This window comes from Apus apus, chromosome 17, assembly GCF_020740795.1.
Source record: "Apus apus isolate bApuApu2 chromosome 17, bApuApu2.pri.cur, whole genome shotgun sequence".
Classification (NCBI taxonomy): Eukaryota; Metazoa; Chordata; class Aves; order Apodiformes; family Apodidae; genus Apus; species Apus apus.
In genome coordinates, this window is record NC_067298.1 from 245231 (window position 1) to 268853 (window position 23623).

At 54.0% G+C, this 23623-nt stretch overlaps 1 protein-coding gene across 6 annotated transcripts in view; it reads left to right on the forward strand.

The window, feature by feature from the left end:
* LOC127391811 (uncharacterized) overlaps window positions 1-23623 on the forward strand; it is a 141494-nt gene that overhangs the window by 38918 nt on the left and 78953 nt on the right. For 5 of the 6 annotated variants that reach the window (XM_051634962.1, XM_051634963.1, XM_051634964.1 and 2 more), the window contains one exon: window positions 22992-23234. In XM_051634962.1, the coding sequence (XP_051490922.1) occupies window positions 22992-23234 (243 nt within the window). The remainder of the gene's footprint in view (window positions 1-22991; window positions 23235-23623) is intronic. The other variant, XM_051634970.1, reaches the window with a different exon arrangement.

Here is a 23623-nt window from a genome sequence, read left to right on the forward strand (position 1 = left end):
CCGGGAAGCCCGGCCCCTTCTCTAATCCTCAGGAATTAAAGGAGCAGCTCTCACCGCTGCCGCTGCGCGCTGCCGCGTGCTCAGGCACCTCCTCCCCCCTCTTTCCTCCCTGCCCTCGGGATCCCTGCCTCACCACCCCACCTCCCCTGCCCTGCAGGTCTTTTTTCAGTTTCCTTTTCTCTGCCTTGAATATGTCACTCTCAGAGGTGCATCCAGCTTCCCTAATTAGCTGGGCCTTGGCCAGAGGTGAGGCTGGAATTGGAGCCAGGGGAGCTTCCAGCAGCTTCTCACAGGAGCCTCCCTTGTGGAACAACCCCCTGCCCCAAACATTAAGTGTCTTATAATTTAATTAAATTCTGTATATTAAACCAAATTAATTAAATAGATAACCAGTTATAGAGTGATATAATGAAACAGTGTCAATATAAGGCATTTAAGCAATTCATTACATTTATTTAAACAGAAAACATTTGAAACAATCAAACAGCGCAACGGTGAAACAATTAAACAGTGAAAATATGAAACAACTCCAAACCTGCATTTCCCCTACCCCCCTGATTTGAAGACTACAAAAGCCCCCATCTCTCCCCTCCCCTGGGAAGGTCACGGGTTGGATGGGGCTTGGAGCAACTTGGTCTAGTGGGAGGTGTCCCTGCCCATGGCAGGGGCCTTCGAACTAGGTGATCTCTCCCAAATGCAGTCCTCCCACCCCACCCCGCCCCCTGCCAGTCCCAGCCCCTCTCCTGACCCCCTGCCCAGCTGCTCTCCTCCTTCTGCAAATCCCAGTCACCCATGGCAGGCCTCTACATCACCCAGAAGCAGCTGGCCTGGTTCCCCCATGGAGAGATCGGGATGAAAAACTGGTCATATATATGTATATATTGGTATAGTTGGAGGATCAACGAGGACCAGTTGTCTTCCCACCACGACCAGATGTCCTCCCTGCAGGGCCCTGTGTCCTCCATGCAGGGCCAGCTGTCTGCTCACGAGGACCACTTGTCTTCCCACCAGGACCAGATGTCCTCCCTGCAAGACCAGATGTCCTGGGAGCAGCCTTCAGCCCCCGCCCTGGTGCAGGGTGACACACGGGGTGCTGTTGTGCCAAGCACTGAGCCCCCCCCATGCCCCATCCCACAGGGAGCAGGTGGCCGAGTACGGGTACCCCGGGGAGCCACAGGACTGCGGGAGCCAGCAGAGCATCACCAGCCCGCAGCAGCTCCCCCAGCACCTCCCACCCCTTCAACCCAGCGCCCCGCAGCTGCTCCAGCCCCCCAGCAAGGTAGGGATGAGGGAAGAGGGAGGGAAAGGGGAGGACAAGTGGGGCTGGGAGGGGGTTGCTGAGAGTCCCCAGGGCTCCATGTCTCAGTTTCCCCTGGGAGCGCTGGCGGGGTTGCCTGGGGAGACAGGACTGTCCCCAGGGTTCAGCCAGCCACTCTTTCCTTCCCAGCAGGAGGAGCTGAAGCTGCTGGGCCAGGATGGCCCCAGGGACAAGAGCTGGCAGGACAGGCAGCTGCAGGAGCTCAGAAAACGTACGGCTGGGGCAGGCATGTGGGAGGATCCCAGGGGTGAAGGGGACAGCGGGGTGGGCAGGGTACCCATGGGGGGCCAGGTTTTCCCCCCTCCCTGTCACCCCCCACTCCCCCCAGACCGGCTCCCTCTTCTCTCTCCTGCCAGGCCTCCTGAGGGACATGCCCAGGCTGTCCCCAAGAACACAGTCAGTCCCCACAGACCGCTCCCAGCCACCGAGGATCCTCCCAGGGCTCTTGACCCCTGTCGACAGATCCTTCATCACAAAAGCCAGGCAGAACAGGGGGTCCCATCTGATGGGCAGTGACAGCCCCAAGTGATGGGCTCAGCTGTCACCCAGCAGGCAGCTCACAGCAGCAGAGGTGAGCTGGCAAGGGAACCTCACCCTGGGGAGCTGGCAGGGTTTCCTTCTGGAGGGACCTGGGCATTTCTTGCCTCCCTCCCCAGGCTGGCCCACGACCATGGTGCCAGGCTGGGGTCAGTGCTGGTGTCGTGCCCGGGGAGTTGAGGTGCTGGATCCGGAGACTTGGTCCTGGTAGCAGTGGGCGGGAGAAATGTCCTCCCTTTGTGGGACGACAGGGCTGTTTGAGGGGCTTTTTGAGTTGGCTGGTTTTGTTTTTTCTCCTTCCTCGCTTCAGCCCAAGGCTGGCTGGGCAGCTCCGACCTGCCAGGGGCTGGGAGACACCGGGCTTGGAGGGAACTTCCCCGAGATTCAGGGCTGCTAAAGCCCCCCGGGGGAGGCACTGGGGCTGTGGTGCACAGCACCCAGGGGATGGGTCTTGCCCAACAGCACCCAGGATTTGCAGCACCCCGGCCCTGCACGGGGCAGGAGAGCGGCTCTGCCTCGGGGAGGGAGCCTCAACCCTCTCCCTCTGGTTCTTGCAGGATCTGCCCTCTCACCTCCTTTCCCTTCCCATGCAGCCCTGGAAGGCAGGAGCCGTGGCACGGCTGAGGGGTGGCCCGACAACAGCGGGAAGGGCAGGAAGGGTCACTCGGCTGGCCTGGACAACAGCCCAACTGACCCCACGTGGCTGACGAAATTCTCCGTCAAGGACACCAACGTGGCCAGGCCCTGGTGGATCCCGGACCCCCTTGAGCGTCACAGGACCCCAGCTTTGCTGCCCCCTGCTCCCCGTGCCCACGTGCCCTCAGCTGCCACAGGACGTGGATTACAAGACCCACCCACACCTCCAGCCTCCATACTCCTCCCTGGGCAGCACAGCGAGGGGCCCCGGGGGCAGGAGCAGGTCCTCCCACAAGCCAACCAGGACACCCTGGGCAGCGCCAGTTGTCTGCCCAGCAGGACCAGTTGTCTTGACCACCAGGACCTTATGTCCTCTGTGAAGGACCAGCTGCCTTCCATGCAGGGCCCAGGGTCCTCGATGCAGGACCTGTTGTCCTCCCACCAGGACCACATGTCCTCCTTGCAGGACCAGCTGTCCTCTCTGCAGAGCCCTGTGTCCTCCATGCAGGGCCAGTTGTCTGCCCACGAGGACCAGCTGTCTTCCCACCACGACCTGATGTCTGACCACCAGGACCTAATGTCCTCCCACTGGCGAAACCTTCATGGCCACTGCTTTCCTGCAGTACATCTTGGACAAATGGACAGACCATGATGGCCTCACCAACACTGTCAGTGTAGAGCAGGTGCTGGAATTCAGCGATGCCCCTTGGCCAGACGACATGAAGGACTGGAGCAGTTTGGCATCTCTCTTTTAAGAGGCCACTCACCATTCACAGCCCACACAGACTTTGGTGGGAGAGGGAAAAAGACAAGGTCTAACACTTTGGCAAGTCTGCCTGGGGGGGTGCAGAGGGAGGGAGGACGGGGTGAGGGGCAGCTCTGTGAGAGAAGCAGAGGAGAATTTGGGAAGCCAGGGACAGGTGCTTTGCTCCAGGTGCTGTGGCCCCCTTGGCCACATCCCGGGTGTAATCGGCAATAACCACCCAGAAAAAGAATTTAGAAACTAATCAATTTGTTCGAGGTAGGTGAGCAAACAGCGCTGGGCGGCCGAGATCCAGCGCCGGGCGGCCGGGGAGTCTGTGCTCTGCCAACGGTGCGCACGCGGCTCTGCGCGGGGGTCCCTTTTATACAGTTCTTTTTCCTGCCGTTTTGGGGGGTCCACCCCTCTCGGAAAATTCCATCCCTGTCCTGCCACTTTCGGAGGGGGGGGGTCTACCTCTCTCTCGGAAAATTCAGTCTCTGCGTTGTTGTTGCTACTCTCCAGGACTTGCACACTCAATCAAGATGTTCTATAACTTATGCTTCTATACACCAAGGCTATCTAACTTATAGTTCTATCTACCTGATATGGCTGTCAGCATTTAGCATTAAATAACGAGGTATAGCTGCCAACATTAACCATTACAGAACAGAACTACAAACATTCAACGAACATTGCAGCTTAACACTCAGTCACATACATTCACATCTGATCAGCAAATTAAGCTCCTGATTCACCTCTAACACCGGGTGCCCGCAGCTGCCTCCACCAGCTGCTCTTTTTCCCGATTCCCCCCTTCCATCTCCTGCCCTGCTGCAGGGATGCTGGGGGGCAGCAGGGAAACCCCTTCCACCCGCAGCTCCTCTGAGCTGCTGCTCCCTTCTCCCTGGGTTTGGAGACGTTCAGACACACGTGTATATGACAGCCTTCTATTAACAAATGCGGGGAGCAGCCAGAGGCTGTGGCGGGTTCCCCCTCCCAGCCCCAGCTCCCCCAGCCCAGCCCTGCAGGGCCCGCCGGGCGGCCGCTCCCCAGCCCCGCTGCCCTCAGCAGAAGCGGCGCAAGATGGCGCCGGGCGGGGCTGCCCGGAGAGCCCGGCCAGTCCCGCTGAGGGCAGCGCTGATTGGCTGAGGGGCCCGTGGGCGGGGCCTGCGCCGCGGCAACCGGCCCCGCAGGGCAGGAAAAGGGCGGGAAAAGCAGCGCGGGGCCCGGGGCAGGGAAAGGGGGGGGAAGGGCGGCGGCTGGAAAGCCTCGCTCTGTGCCGGGGCTGCGGGGCAAGGCAGGAAGGGGTGTCCTGCCCCAGGGCACTGCAGGCACGCTGTGCTGATAGCCAGCAAAGCCAGGGGTGCCCGCAGGAAAGAGGCTCCTTGTCTGTTTGTCGCGGTAGCAGAAACAAGATTCATTCAGATGCAGGGGAAAGGCTAAATGTTGACATCTGGAGAGGTTCTTGATTTCTGCCTCCCGAAATACACGGATGTGTTATCACCAGAGTTTTCAGACTGTCCTAAATCTCCTTTTGCAGGAGGCAGCCAAGCCTCCCAAGGCACCCCAGCCCCAGCCCCCAGCCCTGCAGCCCTGCCTGGCTACAGGTGAGGTCACAATCCTGCTCTGTGACCTCAGCCTCTCTGCCCTGTAAAAACCCCACGCCGGGGCTCACTTTGCCACTCGTGTGACCCCCCAGTTGGGATCGCTTCCTGAGGTGACAAGGAGAAGGAAGGCTATCAGCTATCCATCTCTCTCACTCACCAGACTGATACCCCCGGCAGAAAGCCTCTGGTGTCCCCTGGTCAGCTCTGCTGTAGCAGACACGACAGCACCATGGACTTGTTTGGCCTGCCCCAGCTTCTGGACCTGATCCTCGTGCCCAGAGACATGTGGACGGTCAACTTTGGGGCCCTGTGCCGTCTGCTCCCGGGGACGGTCAACTTTGGGGCCCTGCGCCGTCTGCTCCCGGCCAGGAGGAAAGGGAAGAAGGAGAGCAGCATCTCCAAGGTAGAGGCTCTGGCCGGTTCCCTGGGTGCTCCCCTGCCCAAGCCCCCTCCTACGGGCTCTGCACGGCCCGTGCGCTGCCCTTAGAGCAGGGTCTGAGTTAAGCCCGAGTTCCTGCTGGGACCTGGGGCTTCCCTGTGGGAAAGGGACAGAGTTTTGGGGAGCAAGAGCTGGGGCTGAAATGCTGCTCCGCTTGCTCTGGGTCCTCCCCGCGTTGCCATCAGCAAGCGCTAGTGGGTCCAAGCCAGCCCCCGGTGCTGCTGCACATCTGCCTGTAACCCTGATCCCTTTGCCTTCTCTTCCCAGCAGGGCAGTAGCAGCCAGTTTGCGCCTGCTCGACCCACCAGGGTGAGCACGGGCACCCTGCAGGAGGCCACCCTGGCGACCACCGCCCTGAGGACAAAGCGAGGATCTCTAGACCAGGAGAGCATCTGCCATCTCCTGTCTGACCTCCAGGGCCAGCTGTCCGCCCTGCAGGGCCGGGTGTCCTCTCTGAAGGGCCAGGTGTCTTCCCTGCAGGGCCTGGAGAGTGACTGGCAGGGCCAGAACGAGAAGGTGAGCCAGCAGAGGTCCCCAGGGGAGCTGGGGAGATGCTGGGGGGCTTGGGTGGGGAGGGGAGAGCCAAAGGGCTCCCTCCACGCTGGGAGGAGGTGTGCGGGCCGTGCCCACCTGAGCTGGGAGAGCAGCAGGACGTGACCAAGGCTGCTCTGGAGCAGTTGGTCACCAAGACAGCCGAGCAGCTCCAGGAGCGGCTGAGGCAGGGGGGGCTGCCATAGCCCCCTGGCTCGGCGGGGTGGTCCTGGCCGGGCTCCTGTCCCCGTCCCCTGGCTGGATGGCACCATTGAGCCTCCAGAGCCACCCGGGCTTGTTGGCCACATCCATCCCATCTCCCAGGTGATTCCTTCTCCCCTCCCTGCAGCTGGACAAGCTGTCAGTGATGGTGGAGAGCGCGGGGCAGCAGCAGGCAGAGGGGCAGGCAGAGGGGCAGGCAGCCCAGTCTGCAGCACAGACACCAGCTATCCTGCTGCCACTGGCAGCCTGTGGCCACCGGCCCAGGAACCGGGGGCTGTCCCCGCGGGGCAGCCAGTCCCCCCTTGCTTGGCACCACATTGTCACCCTCCTCCCTGAGCAGGACCAGGAGCTGCTGACAAGCATCCAGGTCAGAGCTGTCAAGCTGGAGAGGATCGGTGAGGCCCTCACCTCGGTCACCAGGAGCCTCATGGACAAGCTTCAGCAGACGGACGAAGATCTCAAGGTTGGTGGCCGAAAGCCCCGCGGGGTTGGAGCAGCCTGCAGGCAGAGCTTGGGCTGGGCACCACAGGGGACTGGTCCCCCTGCCAACCCTGCTGGCAGCCCTGGGGAGGTTCCAGTGGCCTGTCCAGGAGGTTCTGGCCAGGGGTGGGGAGGTGGTGGGTGCTGGGCTGGCCAAAGGCAGCTCTGACCCTACGGTGGCATCATGGGCTTCTTTCTGCATTGGAAGGCTCTGTCCCTGTGCATGGAGAGGCTGCAGGAGAAAGCGGACAAGGTGGACTGAGGGAGCCAGCTCAGGATCACCCACGGCGATTGAGAGACGGGATGCAGCTTGATGCTCTAGATTGATTTTCTTCCCCTATAATTAAATTTGACACAAAAATCCATTTTTACTGATCCCAAAAGCACAATCTCTTGTGGCTCTAATTTGGCACGTGGGAGATAGGGGGTCCATCCATCCCAAACCTTAGTTAGATTTACTGTGGCTTCTTACTATCTGCTTCTCAGGGTCAGTGCTTTTCCACTTCACTTAGCTGCATTCTATTCCCATGGTTTACGACCTACAAGGGCCAGAATATCTCCTCCCATTAATTGATCTGTGCTCTGAGTTTTGCTCCCCAGAATTTCTCCTTCAATCACCTGCCCTTGTAGCGTCCCCAGCACCTCCTGCCCCTTCAACCCAGCGTCCTGAAGCTGCTCCAGCCCCCCAGCAAGGTAGGGATGAGAGAGGGAGGATGAGCAGGGCTGGGACGGAGGTGCTGAGAAGTCTGCAGGGCTCCGTGCCAAAGTTTCCCCAGGGAGAGCTGGTGCTGGCAGGGTTACCTGGGGAGGCAGGAATGTCCCTGGATTTCAGGCAGCCGCTCTCTGGCTCCGCTCAGGAACGGTACGGCTGGGGGCGGGCGTGTGCGGGGACCCTGGGGGTGAAGGGGACAGCGGTGGGGTAGGCAAAGTGCCCACGGGGGGCCAGGTTTTCCCCCCTCCATGTTGCCCCCGGCTCCCCCCAGACCGGCCCTCTCTGCTCTCTCCTGCCAGGCTTCCCGAGGGACAAGCCCAGGCTGTCCCCAAGGCAGAGGGACACAAGGACAGTGTCAGCCCACGAGGATCGCTCCCAGTCACCGAGGATCCTCCCAAGGATCTTGACCCCTAGGGCCAGATCCATCATCTCTGCAGCCAGGCAGGACAGCAGGTCCCCCCTGGGCAAGCTCTGTGGCACCAGGCAGGACAGCAGCCGTGGCCTTGTTTGGCCTGCCCCGGCTGCTGGACCTCGTCCTCCTGCTGCGAGATGTCTGGAGGGTCAGCTTTTGGCCCCTGCACTGTCTGTTCCTGACTGAGCTGGGGCAGGTGCAGGGCCAGGCAGCGTGTGGCACAGAAAGGATTGCTGCTTGCTGAGCAGCTGCCAGTGCCCCCGGGAGGGAGCTGGACCCTCGCCCCCTGACAGCCCCTCTCCCTGTCCCCCAGCCACGCCAGCCCCTGCCCCGCGGCCATGGCTGGCACCCAGCGTGAAGGAAGGAGGTTCCAAGGGGGGAGCAGGACCCCCCAGCCCCTGCTCCTCCCGTGCAGTGCAGCCCCAGCCCTGCCCAGTGCCCCTCCGTTTCGTGCCACAGTTCATTGGCAGATGCCCCTTTTCCATCCTGCTCCCGGGCCCCGGCTGCCGTCCTTCTCCTCACCGCGCTCCAGGGGGGAAAGCCCAGGAGGCAGCCGGCAGCCAGGCAGGACTCGATACATTCTAGTTGTTCTCTCACATAAAGAGCAACTCCACCACCTCGCTTCACCGACCGATCTTTCCTAAAAAGCACATAGCCATCCATGGCCACATTCCAGTCACGTGAGCTGTCCCGCCATGTCTCTGTTATTGCTACCAGATCATAACCCTTAGACCGCACACAGACCTCTAACTCCTCCTGTTTATTCCCCATGCTGCGTGCATTGGTGTACAGGCATTTCAGGAAGCAAGCAGAGCACACTGGTGGGACCAAATCCTCCTTAGACCACCTTCCTTCAGGCCCTGGTATGTTCCTCTTGGGCTTGTCCCTAACAGACCCAGTTTTCTCCCCTTCCCCCTTCACATCTAGTTTAAAGCTCTCTCAATGAGCCCTGCCAAGTCCTGCCCCAAAAGTCTTTTCCCCCTCTGGGACAGGTGGATCCCACCTGCCACCATCAGGCCAGGTGTCTCATATAGCAGCCCATGATCAAAAAAAACAACGCCCCTGCCTTTGGCACCAGTCTCGTAGCCATTCATTGATCAGTAAACTCTTCCTGTTTACCTCTCCACCCCTTCCTGCAGGAGGTATGGAGGCAAACACTACTTGCGCTCCAGACCCCCTAACCAGCCGTCCCAGGGCCCTGAAGTCTCTCTTCATTGCCCTTACATTTCTTGTAATAATTTTGTCACTGCCAACCTGAAAAATCAGCAGTGGGTAGTAATCGAAGGAATTTACAAGATTAGGGAGTTTCCTTTTAACATCTCTAATCCGAGCCCCAGGGAGGCAGCAGACCTCCTTGTGGGATGGGTCTGGTCGACAGATGGGCCCTTCTGTTCCCCTCAGGAGGGAGTCACCCACCACAATTACTTTCCTTTTCTTCTTGATTGAAGAAGTCCTAAGGCATCGGGTTGACTGACAAGTCCCAGGTGCTTCACTAGACAGATCTATCACTCCAACTTCATTTTCCTGTCCCTGAAGTTCCAAGGCCTCATACCTATTCTTCAAGGGCAACTGGGAGGGTGGAGGGGGTTGGGAGGGTTTTTGCTTGCCTCTCCGAGGACGGACCTCCCTCCATGTCTCTAAAGTTCTCTCCTTCTGTCTGACGACAGGAGGGGAGGGGATCCATCACTTGTTCCAGAACCTCTTCCTTCTGCCCTTGCCTCAGGGTGTGACTCCACCAATCTATTTCACTCTCACATTCTCTGATAGTTCTTAGTCTTTCAACCTCCTCCGTCAGTTTAACCACCTGCCCAGGAGATCATTTACTCGCTCACACCGCACACACGCGGTGCCACGGGCTCCCTCCGGCACCAGTGCCAGGCTCAGGCATTCGCTGCAGCCAGACACCTGCACGGCTGCGTGCCTGCTCAGAACCTCCGTCTGAGTTCCCACATCCTTTTCCAATACGGTTTTAGGGCGTGTTGTGACCATGCTAGAGAAAGCTACCGGTGTTCTCTGCTCCCCGCCTGCCCTCGCGCCTCTCCCTGCTCCTGCCGCTGCCGCTCTCCGCCCCGCGCTGCCGCGGGCTCCGAGGGAGCTGCCGAGATGGCCGCTTTTAAACCTTGCCGCCGTTCTCAGCCACGGCCCCGCCACGCCAGCCTTCCTGTTCCTCGCAGGATTCCCGCTCAGACTCGGGTCTCCTCGCTCTGCCCCGGCTTCACCGTCTCCGGGAAGCCCGGCCCCTTCTCTAATCCTCAGGAATTAAAGGAGCAGCTCTCACCGCTGCCGCTGCCGCTGCGCGCTGCCGCGTGCTCAGGCACCTCCTCCCCCCTCTTTCCTCCCTGCCCTCGGGATCCCTGCCTCACCACCCCACCTCCCCTGCCCTGCAGGTCTTTTTTCAGTTTCCTTTTCTCTGCCTTGAATATGTCACTCTCAGAGGTGCATCCAGCTTCCCTAATTAGCTGGGCCTTGGCCAGAGGTGAGGCTGGAATTGGAGCCAGGGGAGCTTCCAGCAGCTTCTCACAGGAGCCTCCCTTGTGGAACAACCCCCTGCCCCAAACATTAAGTGTCTTATAATTTAATTAAATTCTGTATATTAAACCAAATTAATTAAATAGATAACCAGTTATAGAGTGATATAATGAAACAGTGTCAATATAAGGCATTTAAGCAATTCATTACATTTATTTAAACAGAAAACATTTGAAACAATCAAACAGCGCAACGGTGAAACAATTAAACAGTGAAAATATGAAACAACTCCAAACCTGCATTTCCCCTACCCCCCTGATTTGAAGACTACAAAAGCCCCCATCTCTCCCCTCCCCTGGGAAGGTCACGGGTTGGATGGGGCTTGGAGCAACTTGGTCTAGTGGGAGGTGTCCCTGCCCATGGCAGGGGCCTTCGAACTAGGTGATCTCTCCCAAATGCAGTCCTCCCACCCCTCCCGGCCCCCTGCCAGTCCCAGCCCCTCTCCTGACCCCCTGCCCAGCTGCTCTCCTCCTTCTGCAAATCCCAGTCACCCATGGCAGGCCTCTACATCACCCAGAAGCAGCTGGCCTGGTTCCCCCATGGAGAGATCGGGATGAAAAACTGGTCATATATATGTATATATTGGTATAGTTGGAGGATCAACGAGGACCAGTTGTCTTCCCACCACGACCAGATGTCCTCCCTGCAGGGCCCTGTGTCCTCCATGCAGGGCCAGCTGTCTGCTCACGAGGACCACTTGTCTTCCCACCAGGACCAGATGTCCTCCCTGCAGGACCAGACGTCCTGGGAGCAGCCTTCAGCCCCCGCCCTGGTGCAGGGTGACACACGGGGTGCTGTTGTGCCAAGCACTGAGCCCCCCCCATGCCCCATCCCACAGGGAGCAGGTGGCCGAGTACGGGTACCCCGGGGAGCCACAGGACTGCGGGAGCCAGCAGAGCATCACCAGCCCGCAGCAGCTCCCCCAGCACCTCCCACCCCTTCAACCCAGCGCCCCGCAGCTGCTCCAGCCCCCCAGCAAGGTAGGGATGAGGGAAGAGGGAGGGAAAGGGGAGGACAAGTGGGGCTGGGAGGGGGTTGCTGAGAGTCCCCAGGGCTCCATGTCTCAGTTTCCCCTGGGAGCGCTGGCGGGGTTGCCTGGGGAGACAGGACTGTCCCCAGGGTTCAGCCAGCCACTCTTTCCTTCCCAGTAGGAGGAGCTGAAGCTGCTGGGCCAGGATGGCCCCAGGGACAAGAGCTGGCAGGACAGGCAGCTGCAGGAGCTCAGAAAACGTACAGCTGGGGCAGGCATGTGGGAGGATCCCAGGGGTGAAGGGGACAGCGGGGTGGGCAGGGTACCCATGGGGGGCCAGGTTTTCCCCCCTCCCTGTCACCCCCCACTCCCCCCAGACCGGCTCCCTCTTCTCTCTCCTGCCAGGCCTCCTGAGGGACATGCCCAGGCTGTCCCCAAGAACACAGTCAGTCCCCACAGACCGCTCCCAGCCACCGAGGATCCTCCCAGGGCTCTTGACCCCTGTCGACAGATCCTTCATCACAAAAGCCAGGCAGAACAGGGGGTCCCATCTGATGGGCAGTGACAGCCCCAAGTGATGGGCTCAGCTGTCACCCAGCAGGCAGCTCACAGCAGCAGAGGTGAGCTGGCAAGGGAACCTCACCCTGGGGAGCTGGCAGGGTTTCCTTCTGGAGGGACCTGGGCATTTCTTGCCTCCCTCCCCAGGCTGGCCCACGACCATGGTGCCAGGCTGGGGTCAGTGCTGGTGTCGTGCCCGGGGAGTTGAGGTGCTGGATCCGGAGACTTGGTCCTGGTAGCAGTGGGCGGGAGAAATGTCCTCCCTTTGTGGGACGACAGGGCTGTTTGAGGGGCTTTTTGAGTTGGCTGGTTTTGTTTTTTCTCCTTCCTCGCTTCAGCCCAAGGCTGGTTGGGCAGCTCCGACCTGCCAGGGGCTGGGAGACACCGGGCTTGGAGGGAACTTCCCTGAGATTCAGGGCTGCTAAAGCCCCCCGGGGGAGGCACTGGGGCTGTGGTGCACAGCACCCAGGGGATGGGTCTTGCCCAACAGCACCCAGGATTTGCAGCACCCCGGCCCTGCACGGGGCAGGAGAGCGGCTCTGCCTCGGGGAGGGAGCCTCAACCCTCTCCCTCTGGTTCTTGCAGGATCTGCCCTCTCACCTCCTTTCCCTTCCCATGCAGCCCTGGAAGGCAGGAGCCGTGGCACGGCTGAGGGGTGGCCCGACAACAGCGGGAAGGGCAGGAAGGGTCACTCGGCTGGCCTGGACAACAGCCCAACTGACCCCACGTTGTTATAGGTGAATCATGAAATCAATTTGCTGATCAAATGTGAATGTATATGGTTGAATGTTAAAATGCAATGTTTATTAAAATGCTGGAAGTTATGTTTGTTATATGTTGGAAGTTATGTTAAATGCTGGTTGTTAAATGTTAGAAGTTATATTCATGTTTGTAAAGCATTGAATGTTGTGGTTATGTGAGAGTTAATGTTGGAAGCTATACCCTGTCATGTATCAAACCTTAAGTTATATAACATTTTGAGTGACTGCGCATGTCCCGAGGAACGGCTATCACCATGCAGAAGATGGAATTTTCCAAGAAGGGGCAGAGCTTTGCAACGGCGGGAAAAAGAACGCAGAGTATGGAATTTTCCAAGGAGAGGCGGAGCCTTGCACCGGCGGGAAAAAGAACTCTATAAGAAAGGACCCCGCGAGGACCCGAGTGCGCGTCTTGGTGGAGCGGTGACTCCCGGCGTGCCCAGTGCTGGATGTCGGCCGCCCCAGCACTGTTTGCTCACTTACCTCAAATAAATTAATTAATTCTAAAATTTTTCTGGCTGTTTATTGCCCATTACAATTTGGTGCCGTGACTCGGATACAGGCACTTTAGCCGGAGTTCCTACCTACGGGGGGGCGCCCCTGTCTTCGGACGGTCCCGAGGTTTGGAACAACCGCGCTAAAGTCCTGTATTCCGAACCCTGAGATAAGTGAGCAAAGAACTAAAATAGATACTGCAGTTCCCCATAATTTTTGTGCACGAAGATCCGGACGAAGACTCAGGGAAGAGTACTTACCGGTAAGCGAATTTCCGTTCGGTCGGGGAATACGGGTACCCGAAGTGCGAGTGAGTGAGACGCCCTATCAGGGCGAAGCGAGTGCGGACCCTCCAGTAGTGCGGTTCTCATTGCCCGCGAGGGCGTGAGCCACGAACGAGGGGCAGCGGCTGGTGTGTGAGAGAAGGCACTTTGGAAGATCAGTCCCAGGAGAGACTGATAGCTGCCCTATAGGAGGATTAGAATATATAGTCTGGTGCCTTATAGGAAGATCAGTCCCGGGAGAGACTGATAGGTACCCTATAGGGAGATTAGAATATATAGCCCGGTGCCCTATAGGAAGATCAGTCCTAGGAAGATCAGACTGATAGGTTTCAGAGGATGGGACAGAAGATAACTAGATCTGGTTTCAGTTCCAAGGGAGGGTTGCCAGCTATCCCTCCAGATAGTCCCTTAGGAATAATGCTAAAACACTGGGGAGATTGGCCCTCTAGAAAAGGAAAAAGCAGAGAGAAAATGGTACATTTTTGTATGACAGTGTGGGGTGGGAAGGAGATTAGAAAAGATAATTTGTATTGGCCAGTATTCGGATCATTTGAAGACTGGATATGCCAGGCTTTAAATGTCTATGTTAACAGTAAGGAACCACATAACTTGGAAGAAAGTGAATATGCTAGCTTATGGATTAAATCAGATATTAAAACTTACTTGTATACCTTGCGGGGGGGAGAAGGTTCAAAGAAAAAGAATAAGAGATTGGAGGAACCACTATTAATGTCACCACCTCCTTACATTTCTCCCCCTCCTCCTCCTTCTGTGCCAGTCCCCAGTTGTCCTGCCCTAACAGTTTCAGAATCCACCCCCTCTCTCTCACAGGAGCAGGACTTCTCACCCTCATTATCTCCCATTCTCAATCATAGTGGAGAAAATAGGAGGGTTACTAGGAGCCAAACAAGGGAGCAGGGAAAATCAGAAAATCATCTTTTTCCCTTGAGGGAAATCGCAATGGGAGGTCCGCAGCCAGGAGTAGGATTTGTATCGGTACCCCTGAACTCAGGGGATGTGAGGGAATTTAAAAAGGAAATGGGAAATTTATTAGAAGACCCTCTGGGAGTGTCTGAAAGAGTAGATCAATTCCTTGGCCCTAATATATATACTTGGGATGAAATGCATGCAATTTTGAGAATATTGTTTACTGCTGAGGAGAGGGAGATGATTAGAAGGGCAGGAATGAGAAACTGGGATCAAAGACATCAGCAGGGACCTGGTGCAGATAATAAATGGCCTTTACAGCGGCCCGATTGGGACAATCAAAATCCAGCACATAGGACTAATATGGAAGATTTGAGAGATATGATTATACAAGGAATCAGGGAATCAGTCCCGAGAGGACAGAATATTAATAAAGCATTTAGCGAACATCAAAGGAAGGATGAAACTCCCACAGAGTGGTTGGAGAGGTTAAGAAAAAGCTTGCAGCTTTATTCAGGACTAGATCCTGATACACCTGTGGGACAAGCCCTACTAAAAACTCAATTTGTTGCCAAGTCCTGGATAGACATTAGAAAGAAACTGGAAAAGATTGAGGATTGGCAAGAAAAGGGCTTAGATGAGTTATTGAGAGAGGCTCAGAAAGTGTATGTGAGGCGAGAGGAAGAGAGTCAAAGGAGACAAGCAAAAATATTAGTAGCAGCAGTAAGAGAGGGGCATAAAGAAGGAAGAGAACAAGAAAGGCGAGAGAATCCACTGGGAGTGGGAAAAAGATATCAGAAGCCTCAATATGGTTCTGAGATGTTAAAGAATGTGGAATGCTTCTACTGCCACAAGAGGGGACATCTAAGAAGGAGCTGTAGGAAATGCTTGCAGGATGAGCGAGTGTTTAAAGAGGATTAGTGGGGTCAGGGGCTCTATTTGCTGGGGACCTCGCGAAGTACAGAGCCCTTGATAAAATTGAAATTGGGTCCCCAGCAACAGGAATTTGAGTTCTTAGTGGACTCTGGAGCAGAAAAATCAACAGTACAACAAATACCCCAGGGATGTTATTCATCCCCAGAAACTGCACAAGTTATTGGAGCTAAAGGAGAACCCTTTAAAGTACACATCATAAAAGAAGTAGAGATAGAGACACCTACAAAATTTGCAGTAGGGACTTTTTTGCTAGTCCCTGAGGCAGAATATAATTTATTAGGAAGGGATTTAATGATAGAGTTAGGAATTAATTTGGAAATTAGGGAACAGCAGTTACAGGTAAAACTTTGCATTCTTACTGTTGAAGATGAAGCAAAAATAAATCCTGAAGTATGGTATACACCTGATTCTGTAGGAAAAATAGATATGAAGCCTCTTGAGGTCTCAATAAGAGATCCTGAGAACCCAATAAGAGTAAAACAATATCCCATCTCTCATGAAGGGAAAAAAGGGTTACAGCCTGTAATTAGGCGATTACTGACACAAGGCATACTAGAGCCGTGCATGTCCCCACATAATACCCCAATTCTGCCAGTAAAGAAATCAGATGGCTCATATCGGCTAGTGCAGGATCTAAGAGAAGTGAACAAAAGAACAGTTACTAGATTCCCAGTTGTGGCAAATCCATACACTCTGTTAAATAAGCTCTCTCCTGATTATAAATGGTATAGTGTAATAGATTTGAAAGATGCCTTTTGGGCTTGTCCATTAAAAGAAAATTGCAGAGACTATTTTGCCTTTGAGTGGGAGGATCCAGAAACGAACCGAAAACAGCAGTTAAGGTGGACTGTCTTACCTCAGGGATTCACTGAGTCCCCTAATTTGTTTGGGCAGGCTTTAGAACAGCTACTGGAGTCATTTGAATTAGGGAAAAATGTAGTACTAATACAGTATGTAGATGATCTGTTAATAGCAGGGGAAAATCAGGAAGAAGTCAGGCAAGAGAGTATTAGACTACTCAACTTTTTAAGCTTAAAGGGTTTGAAGGTGTCAAAATCAAAATTACAATTCACTGAAGAGGAGATGAAATATTTAGGACACTGGCTAAGCCAGGGATGTAAGAGATTAGACCCTGAACGGGTTAATGGCATATTGTCCCTCCAAGTTCCCCAAACAAAAAGGCAGGTGAGACAGCTCCTGGGATTATTAGGATACTGCCGACAATGGATTGAGAATTATAGCAGTAAAGTAAAATTTTCATATGAAAAATTGACTATAGATGGGCTATTAAAATGGAATAGTGAGGATAATAAACATTTAGAAGAATTAAAAATGGATTTAGCAAATGCTCCTGTACTAAGTTTACCAGACATCCGGAAACCATTTTATCTTTTTGTAAACACAGAGAATGGCACAGCTTATGGAGTATTAACACAAGAATGGGCAGGACAGAAGAAACCCGTGGGGTATTATTCAAAATTATTAGACCCTGTGAGTCGAGGATGGCCCACCTGTTTACAGGCAATAGTAGCCACAGCCCTATTAGTGGAAGAGGCTGGGAAAGTAACCTTTGGGGGAGAATTAAAGGTGTATACCCCTCATAATATCAGGAGCATCTTACAACAAAAAGCAGATAAGTGGCTAACTGACAGCCAATTATTGAAATATGAAGGAATATTAATTCATTCACCTAAATTAGAATTGGAAACAACAAATTTACAGAATCCAGCACAGTTCTTATATGGAGAACCAGCCCAGGAGTTAGTACATAATTGTATTCAAGTGATAGAATCCCAGACCAAAGTTAGAGAGGACTTAGAGGAGGAAGAAATACAAGAAGGAGAGAAGTTATATATAGATGGCTCATCCCGGGTAGTAAATGGGCAACGTAAATCAGGATATGCCATAATAGATGGGAAGACCTTTCAAGTTAGGGAGTCAGGGCCCTTAGAGAAAACCTGGTCAGCCCAAGCCTGTGAACTCTATGCCCTATTGAGGGCTCTACAAGTGCTAAAGGATAAGACAGGAACAATTTATACAGACTCTAAATATGCCTTTGGAGTGGTTCATACTTTTGGAAAAATCTGGGAGGAAAGGGGATTAATCAATACCCAAGGGAAAGGACTGGTCCACGAAACATTAATTAAAGAAACCTTGAAGGCATTACGAGGGCCACGCAGGATAGCTGTGGTATATGTAAAAGGACACCAAAAAGGCCTTAAACCCACTATACGAGGAAACAACCTAGCTGATGAGGAAGCCAAAAGAGCAGCATTATTGGTATTAGAGCAATTGGATAATGAGGAAGAATCATTCCATGTAGTTAAAAGTTTTACAGATAAAGAAAAGGAAAAATTACAGCAAGTAGGAGCAAAGGAACAGAGTGGCAAGTGGATGTTGCCGGATGGCAGAGAGGTCCTTCCAAAGGGATTGGCCCAGAAAATAATGGGGAAATTACATCAGCAGACTCACTGGGGAACTCAAGCTCTAGTGGATCAATTTGAAACTAAATATGTCTGTGTAGGGGCTTATGGAATGGCTAAAAAGGTTTTGGAGGGGTGTTTAACCTGCCAAAGAGTGAATAAGAGACAACTAAGAGAGAAAATTCAAGGTGGCAGGGAAATAGCCAAGAGACCATTTGAAAAGATCCAGACAGACTTTACTGAATTGCCTAAGGTAGGGAGGTATCGTTACTTATTGGTGCTAGTGGACCATCTTACCTATTTTGTAGAAGCCTTTCCTGTAGCTAGAGCCACAGCCAAAACGGTAATTAAAATCTTATTAGAAGAAATCATTCCCAGATATGGAGCTATAGCTGTGGTTGATTCAGATAGGGGCCCGCACTTTACTTCAAAAATTATTAAGGAGACAACAGAGCTTTTTGGGACCAAATGGGAATATCATACTCCATGGCATCCACAGAGCTCAGGAAAGGTAGAAAGAATGAATGGAGAAATAAAGAAACATAAAACTAAACTAATGATAGAAACAAAAATGAATTGGGTAAAATGTCTATCACTAGCTCTATTATATATTAGAACCCAACCTCGTGCTGATACAGGAATCTCCCCTTTTGAGATGATGTATGGGATGCCCTATGATTTTGGGGTTCCAATAGAACATCCTAAAATTGAAGACAAAATCTTACAGGATTATATAGTTGGACTGATGAGACGAAGGAAGGAGTTGAGAAAGAAGGGCCTGGTGGTCCAGAGACCTCCTTTAGACATTTCAATACATAGAATTCAACCTGGAGATCGAGTGTTAGTAAAAACCTGGAAGGAATCATCTCTGACACCCCGCTGGGAAGGACCCTTTGTTGTTTTACTTACAACAGATACAGCCATTCGAACAGCTGAGAGAGGATGGACTCATGCAAGTAGAGTTAAAGGACCCATTCGACCGCCTGAGTGGACGGTGACTCAGGGATCAGATCCTATGAGACTAAAAATCACTCGAAAAAAATAATAAATCCCATGCAGACTCAGGATGAGTGGGAAGCTCAACGGCAGTCCCGGTGGACTAAGCTGTTGAGACCATTAATTGAGGAACTTTTTGGATCAATATCGGTTGCTGAGGCAGTCTTCCTGCCTCAGGAGCTGTTAGCGTCAGGAGGAAGACATCTCCTACGCTCAGCACTAATAGACTTAGCTTTGAGGACTACTTGTCATTGTGGGGACAGAAACTGTGAATTTTGGGTAAAGATTCTATGTGGGCATTGTAAAAGGATTCTATGGGTAAATAGAGTGGCCTTACAACGTTTATACCTCTGCCAACAGTGTGATCAGGGATTTAGAAATGACACTTTCCTTCAGTCCTGGCAAAGAATATTAGACAGTGGACAAGATCTGATGGTCAACCAGATGAGAACCACGGAGGACAGGGGCAATATGTGTTAGAAAATAGAGAGCACTTTGAATTAGTTCCTTTACAATACTTTCCACACAATCTGATTCAACATGTTAGGGGAATAAAATTCACAAGGATTATTAAGCAGTTTTTTGTGGAAAGCAAGTTGTATTTGCAAACTTTCAGGAAGTCACTGAGGAAGAGTGGGATAGAGAAATTGGGAGAGACCTGAGAGATAAGAAAACAAGATAAATTAAAGACCTCTTAAAGCCACCATAGGGAATTGAGCAGAAATAGAAGTCATAATAGAAAAGGCTCCAGGAACTCCTGAAGAATACCACTGCTGCCGAGAAGAAGATACACCTCGTTGCTCCCTGCAAAGGAGTAGACGAAGGAGGCAGAGGGGTAAAAGTGTGGAGACTAAAATGCTGGGCCTGATGAAAGGAGATGTGCTCATTCCCATGGGGATAAGAGGTAGAACGAAATTTGGATGTAAAACAGGAATTTGGCTTATTATGATTTGGATAATTGGCATACAGGGAGAGAGTCCTCATAAACCTTATGAATGGACCCTTGTAAGGTGGAGGGACTCTCAAGTAATTAGACGTAATCTCACTGCAGGCTCTCCCAGCTTCGTTGTCTCACTCTGTGATTTAGCACCTGTAAAACCATGTCTAAATCAGAAACCTTATTATCTATGTCCAGCTTGTCCACTATATTAGGGCCCTTGATTCTATTTCTTATTACTCTAACTTTTGGACCTTGTATTTTGAACAAGCTTGTGGCCTTTGTCAGAAACCGAATAGAGACTGTGCAGCTGAAAGTGTTGCGAGAGCAACCCTACAAACTGACTGAAATAGAGGATGCTTCCTTTCTTGAAGCAGCTAAAGAAGTTGTTTCAAGATTTGATCAGCAAATTGAGGATAAAGAGAAAAAGGGGGGAATTTGTTATAGGTGAATCATGAAATCAATTTGCTGATCAAATGTGAATGTATATGGTTGAATGTTAAAATGCAATGTTTATTAAAATGCTGGAAGTTATGTTTGTTATATGTTGGAAGTTATGTTAAATGCTGGTTGTTAAATGTTAGAAGTTATATTCATGTTTGTAAAGCATTGAATGTTGTGGTTATGTGAGAGTTAATGTTGGAAGCTATACCCTGTCATGTATCAAACCTTAAGTTATATAACATTTTGAGTGACTGCGCATGTCCCGAGGAACGGCTATCACCATGCAGAAGATGGAATTTTCCAAGAAGGGGCAGAGCTTTGCAACGGCGGGAAAAAGAACGCAGAGTATGGAATTTTCCAAGGAGAGGCGGAGCCTTGCACCGGCGGGAAAAAGAACTCTATAAGAAAGGACCCCGCGAGGACCCGAGTGCGCGTCTTGGTGGAGCGGTGACTCCCGGCGTGCCCAGTGCTGGATGTCGGCCGCCCCAGCACTGTTTGCTCACTTACCTCAAATAAATTAATTAATTCTAAAATTTTTCTGGCTGTTTATTGCCCATTACAACGTGGCTGACGAAATTCTCCGTCAAGGACACCAACGTGGCCAGGCCCTGGTGGATCCCGGACCCCCTTGAGCGTCACAGGACCCCAGCTTTGCTGCCCCCTGCTCCCCCTGGCTGCTGACCTGGCGTGCATGGCCGTGCCCCACGCTCCCTGCCACCCCACCTCCTCTTCCACCCCGAGGGTGGTGCAGCACACCGTGCCCACGTGCCCTCAGCTGCCACAGGACGTGGATTACAAGACCCACCCACACCTCCAGCCACCGTACTCCTCCCTGGGCAGCACAGCGAGGGGCCCCGGGGGCAGGAGCAGGTCCTCCCACAAGCCAACCAGGACACCCTGGGCAGCGCCAGTTGTCTGCCCAGCAGGACCAGTTGTCTTGACCACCAGGACCTTATGTCCTCTGTGAAGGACCAGCTGCCTTCCATGCAGGGCCCAGGGTCCTCAATGCAGGACCTGTTGTCCTCCCACCAGGACCACATGTCCTCCTTGCAGGACCAGCTGTCCTCTCTGCAGAGCCCTGTGTCCTCCATGCGGGGCCAGTTGTCTGCCCACGAGGACCAGCTGTCTTCCCACCACGACCTGATGTCTGACCACCAGGACCTAATGTCCTCCCACTGGCGAAACCTTCATGGCCACTGCTTTCCTGCAGTACATCTTGGACAAATGGACAGACCATGATGGCCTCACCAACACTGTCAGTGTGGAGCAGGTGCTGGAATTCAGCGATGCCCCTTGGCCAGACGACATGAAGGACTGGAGCAGTTTGGCATCTCTCTTTTAAGAGGCCACTCACCATTCACAGCCCACACAGACTTTGGTGGGAGAGGGAAAAAGACAAGGTCTAACACTTTGGCAAGTCTGCCTGGGGGGGTGCAGAGGGAGGGAGGACGGGGTGAGGGGCAGCTCTGCGAGAGAAGCAGAGGAGAATTTGGGAAGCCAGGGACAGGTGCTTTGCTCCAGGTGCTGTGGCCCCCTTGGCCACATCCCAGGTGTAATCGGCAATAACCAGCCAGAAAAAGAATTTAGAAACTAATCAATTTGTTCGAGGTAGGTGAGCAAACAGCGCTGGGCGGCCGAGATCCAGCGCCGGGCGGCCGGGGAGTCTGTGCTCTGCCAACGGTGCGCACGCGGCTCTGCGCGGGGGTCCCTTTTATACAGTTCTTTTTCCTGCCGTTTTGGGGGGTCCACCCCTCTCGGAAAATTCCATCCCTGTCCTGCCGCTTTCGGAGGGGGGGGGGTCTACCTCTCTCTCGGAAAATTCAGTCTCTGCGTTGTTGTTGCTACTCTCCAGGACTTGCACACTCAATCAAGATGTTCTATAACTTATGCTTCTATACACCAAGGCTATCTAACTTATAGTTCTATCTACCTGATATGGCTGTCAGCATTTAGCATTAAATAACGAGGTATAGCTGCCAACATTAACCATTACAGAACAGAACTACAAACATTCAACGAACATTGCAGCTTAACACTCAGTCACATACATTCACATCTGATCAGCAAATTAAGCTCCTGATTCACCTCTAACACCGGGTGCCCGCAGCTGCCTCCACCAGCTGCTCTTTTTCCCGATTCCCCCCTTCCATCTCCTGCCCTGCTGCAGGGATGCTGGGGGGCAGCAGGGAAACCCCTTCCACCCGCAGCTCCTCTGAGCTGCTGCTCCCTTCTCCCTGGGTTTGGAGACGTTCAGACACACGTGTATATGACAGCCTTCTATTAACAAATGCGGGGAGCAGCCAGAGGCTGTGGCGGGTTCCCCCTCCCAGCCCCAGCTCCCCCAGCCCAGCCCTGCAGGGCCCGCCGGGCGGCCGCTCCCCAGCCCCGCTGCCCTCAGCAGAAGCGGCGCAAGATGGCGCCGGGCGGGGCTGCCCGGAGAGCCCGGCCAGTCCCGCTGAGGGCAGCGCTGATTGGCTGAGGGGCCCGTGGGCGGGGCCTGCGCCGCGGCAACCGGCCCCGCAGGGCAGGAAAAGGGCGGGAAAAGCAGCGCGGGGCCCGGGGCAGGGAAAGGGGGGGGAAGGGCGGCGGCTGGAAAGCCTCGCTCTGTGCCGGGGCTGCGGGGCAAGGCAGGAAGGGGTGTCCTGCCCCAGGGCACTGCAGGCACGCTGTGCTGATAGCCAGCAAAGCCAGGGGTGCCCGCAGGAAAGAGGCTCCTTGTCTGTTTGTCGCGGTAGCAGAAACAAGATTCATTCAGATGCAGGGGAAAGGCTAAATGTTGACATCTGGAGAGGTTCTTGATTTCTGCCTCCCGAAATACACGGATGTGTTATCACCAGAGTTTTCAGACTGTCCTAAATCTCCTTTTGCAGGAGGAGGCAGCCAAGCCTCCCAAGGCACCCCCAGGCCCAGCCCCCAGCCCCCAGCCCTGCCTGGCTACAGGTGAGGTCACAATCCTGCTCTGTGACCTCAGCCTCTCTGCCCTGTAAAAACCCCACGCCGGGGCTCACTTTGCCACTCGTGTGACCCCCCAGTTGGGATCGCTTCCTGAGGTGACAAGGAGAAGGAAGGCTATCAGCTATCCATCTCTCACTCACCAGACTGATACCCCCGGCAGAAAGCCTCTGGTGTCCCCTGGTCAGCTCTGCTGTAGCAGACACGACAGCACCATGGACTTGTTTGGCCTGCCCCAGCTTCTGGACCTGATCCTCGTGCCCAGAGACATGTGGACGGTCAACTTTGGGGCCCTGTGCCGTCTGCTCCCGGGGACGGTCAACTTTGGGGCCCTGCGCCATCTGCTCCCGGCCAGGAGGAAAGGGAAGAAGGAGAGCAGCATCTCCAAGGTAGAGGCTCTGGCCGGTTCCCTGGGTGCTCCCCTGCCCAAGCCCCCTCCTACGGGCTCTGCACGGCCCGTGCGCTGCCCTTAGAGCAGGGTCTGAGTTAAGCCCGAGTTCCTGCTGGGACCTGGGGCTTCCCTGTGGGAAAGGGACAGAGTTTTGGGGAGCAAGAGCTGGGGCTGAAATGCTGCTCCGCTTGCTCTGGGTCCTCCCCGCGTTGCCATCAGCAAGCGCTAGTGGGTCCAAGACAGCCCCCGGTGCTGCTGCACATCTGCCTGTAACCCTGATCCCTTTGCCTTCTCTTCCCAGCAGGGCAGTGGCAGCCAGTTTGCGCCTGCTCGACCCACCAGGGTGAGCACGGGCACCCTGCAGGAGGCCACCCTGGCGACCACCGC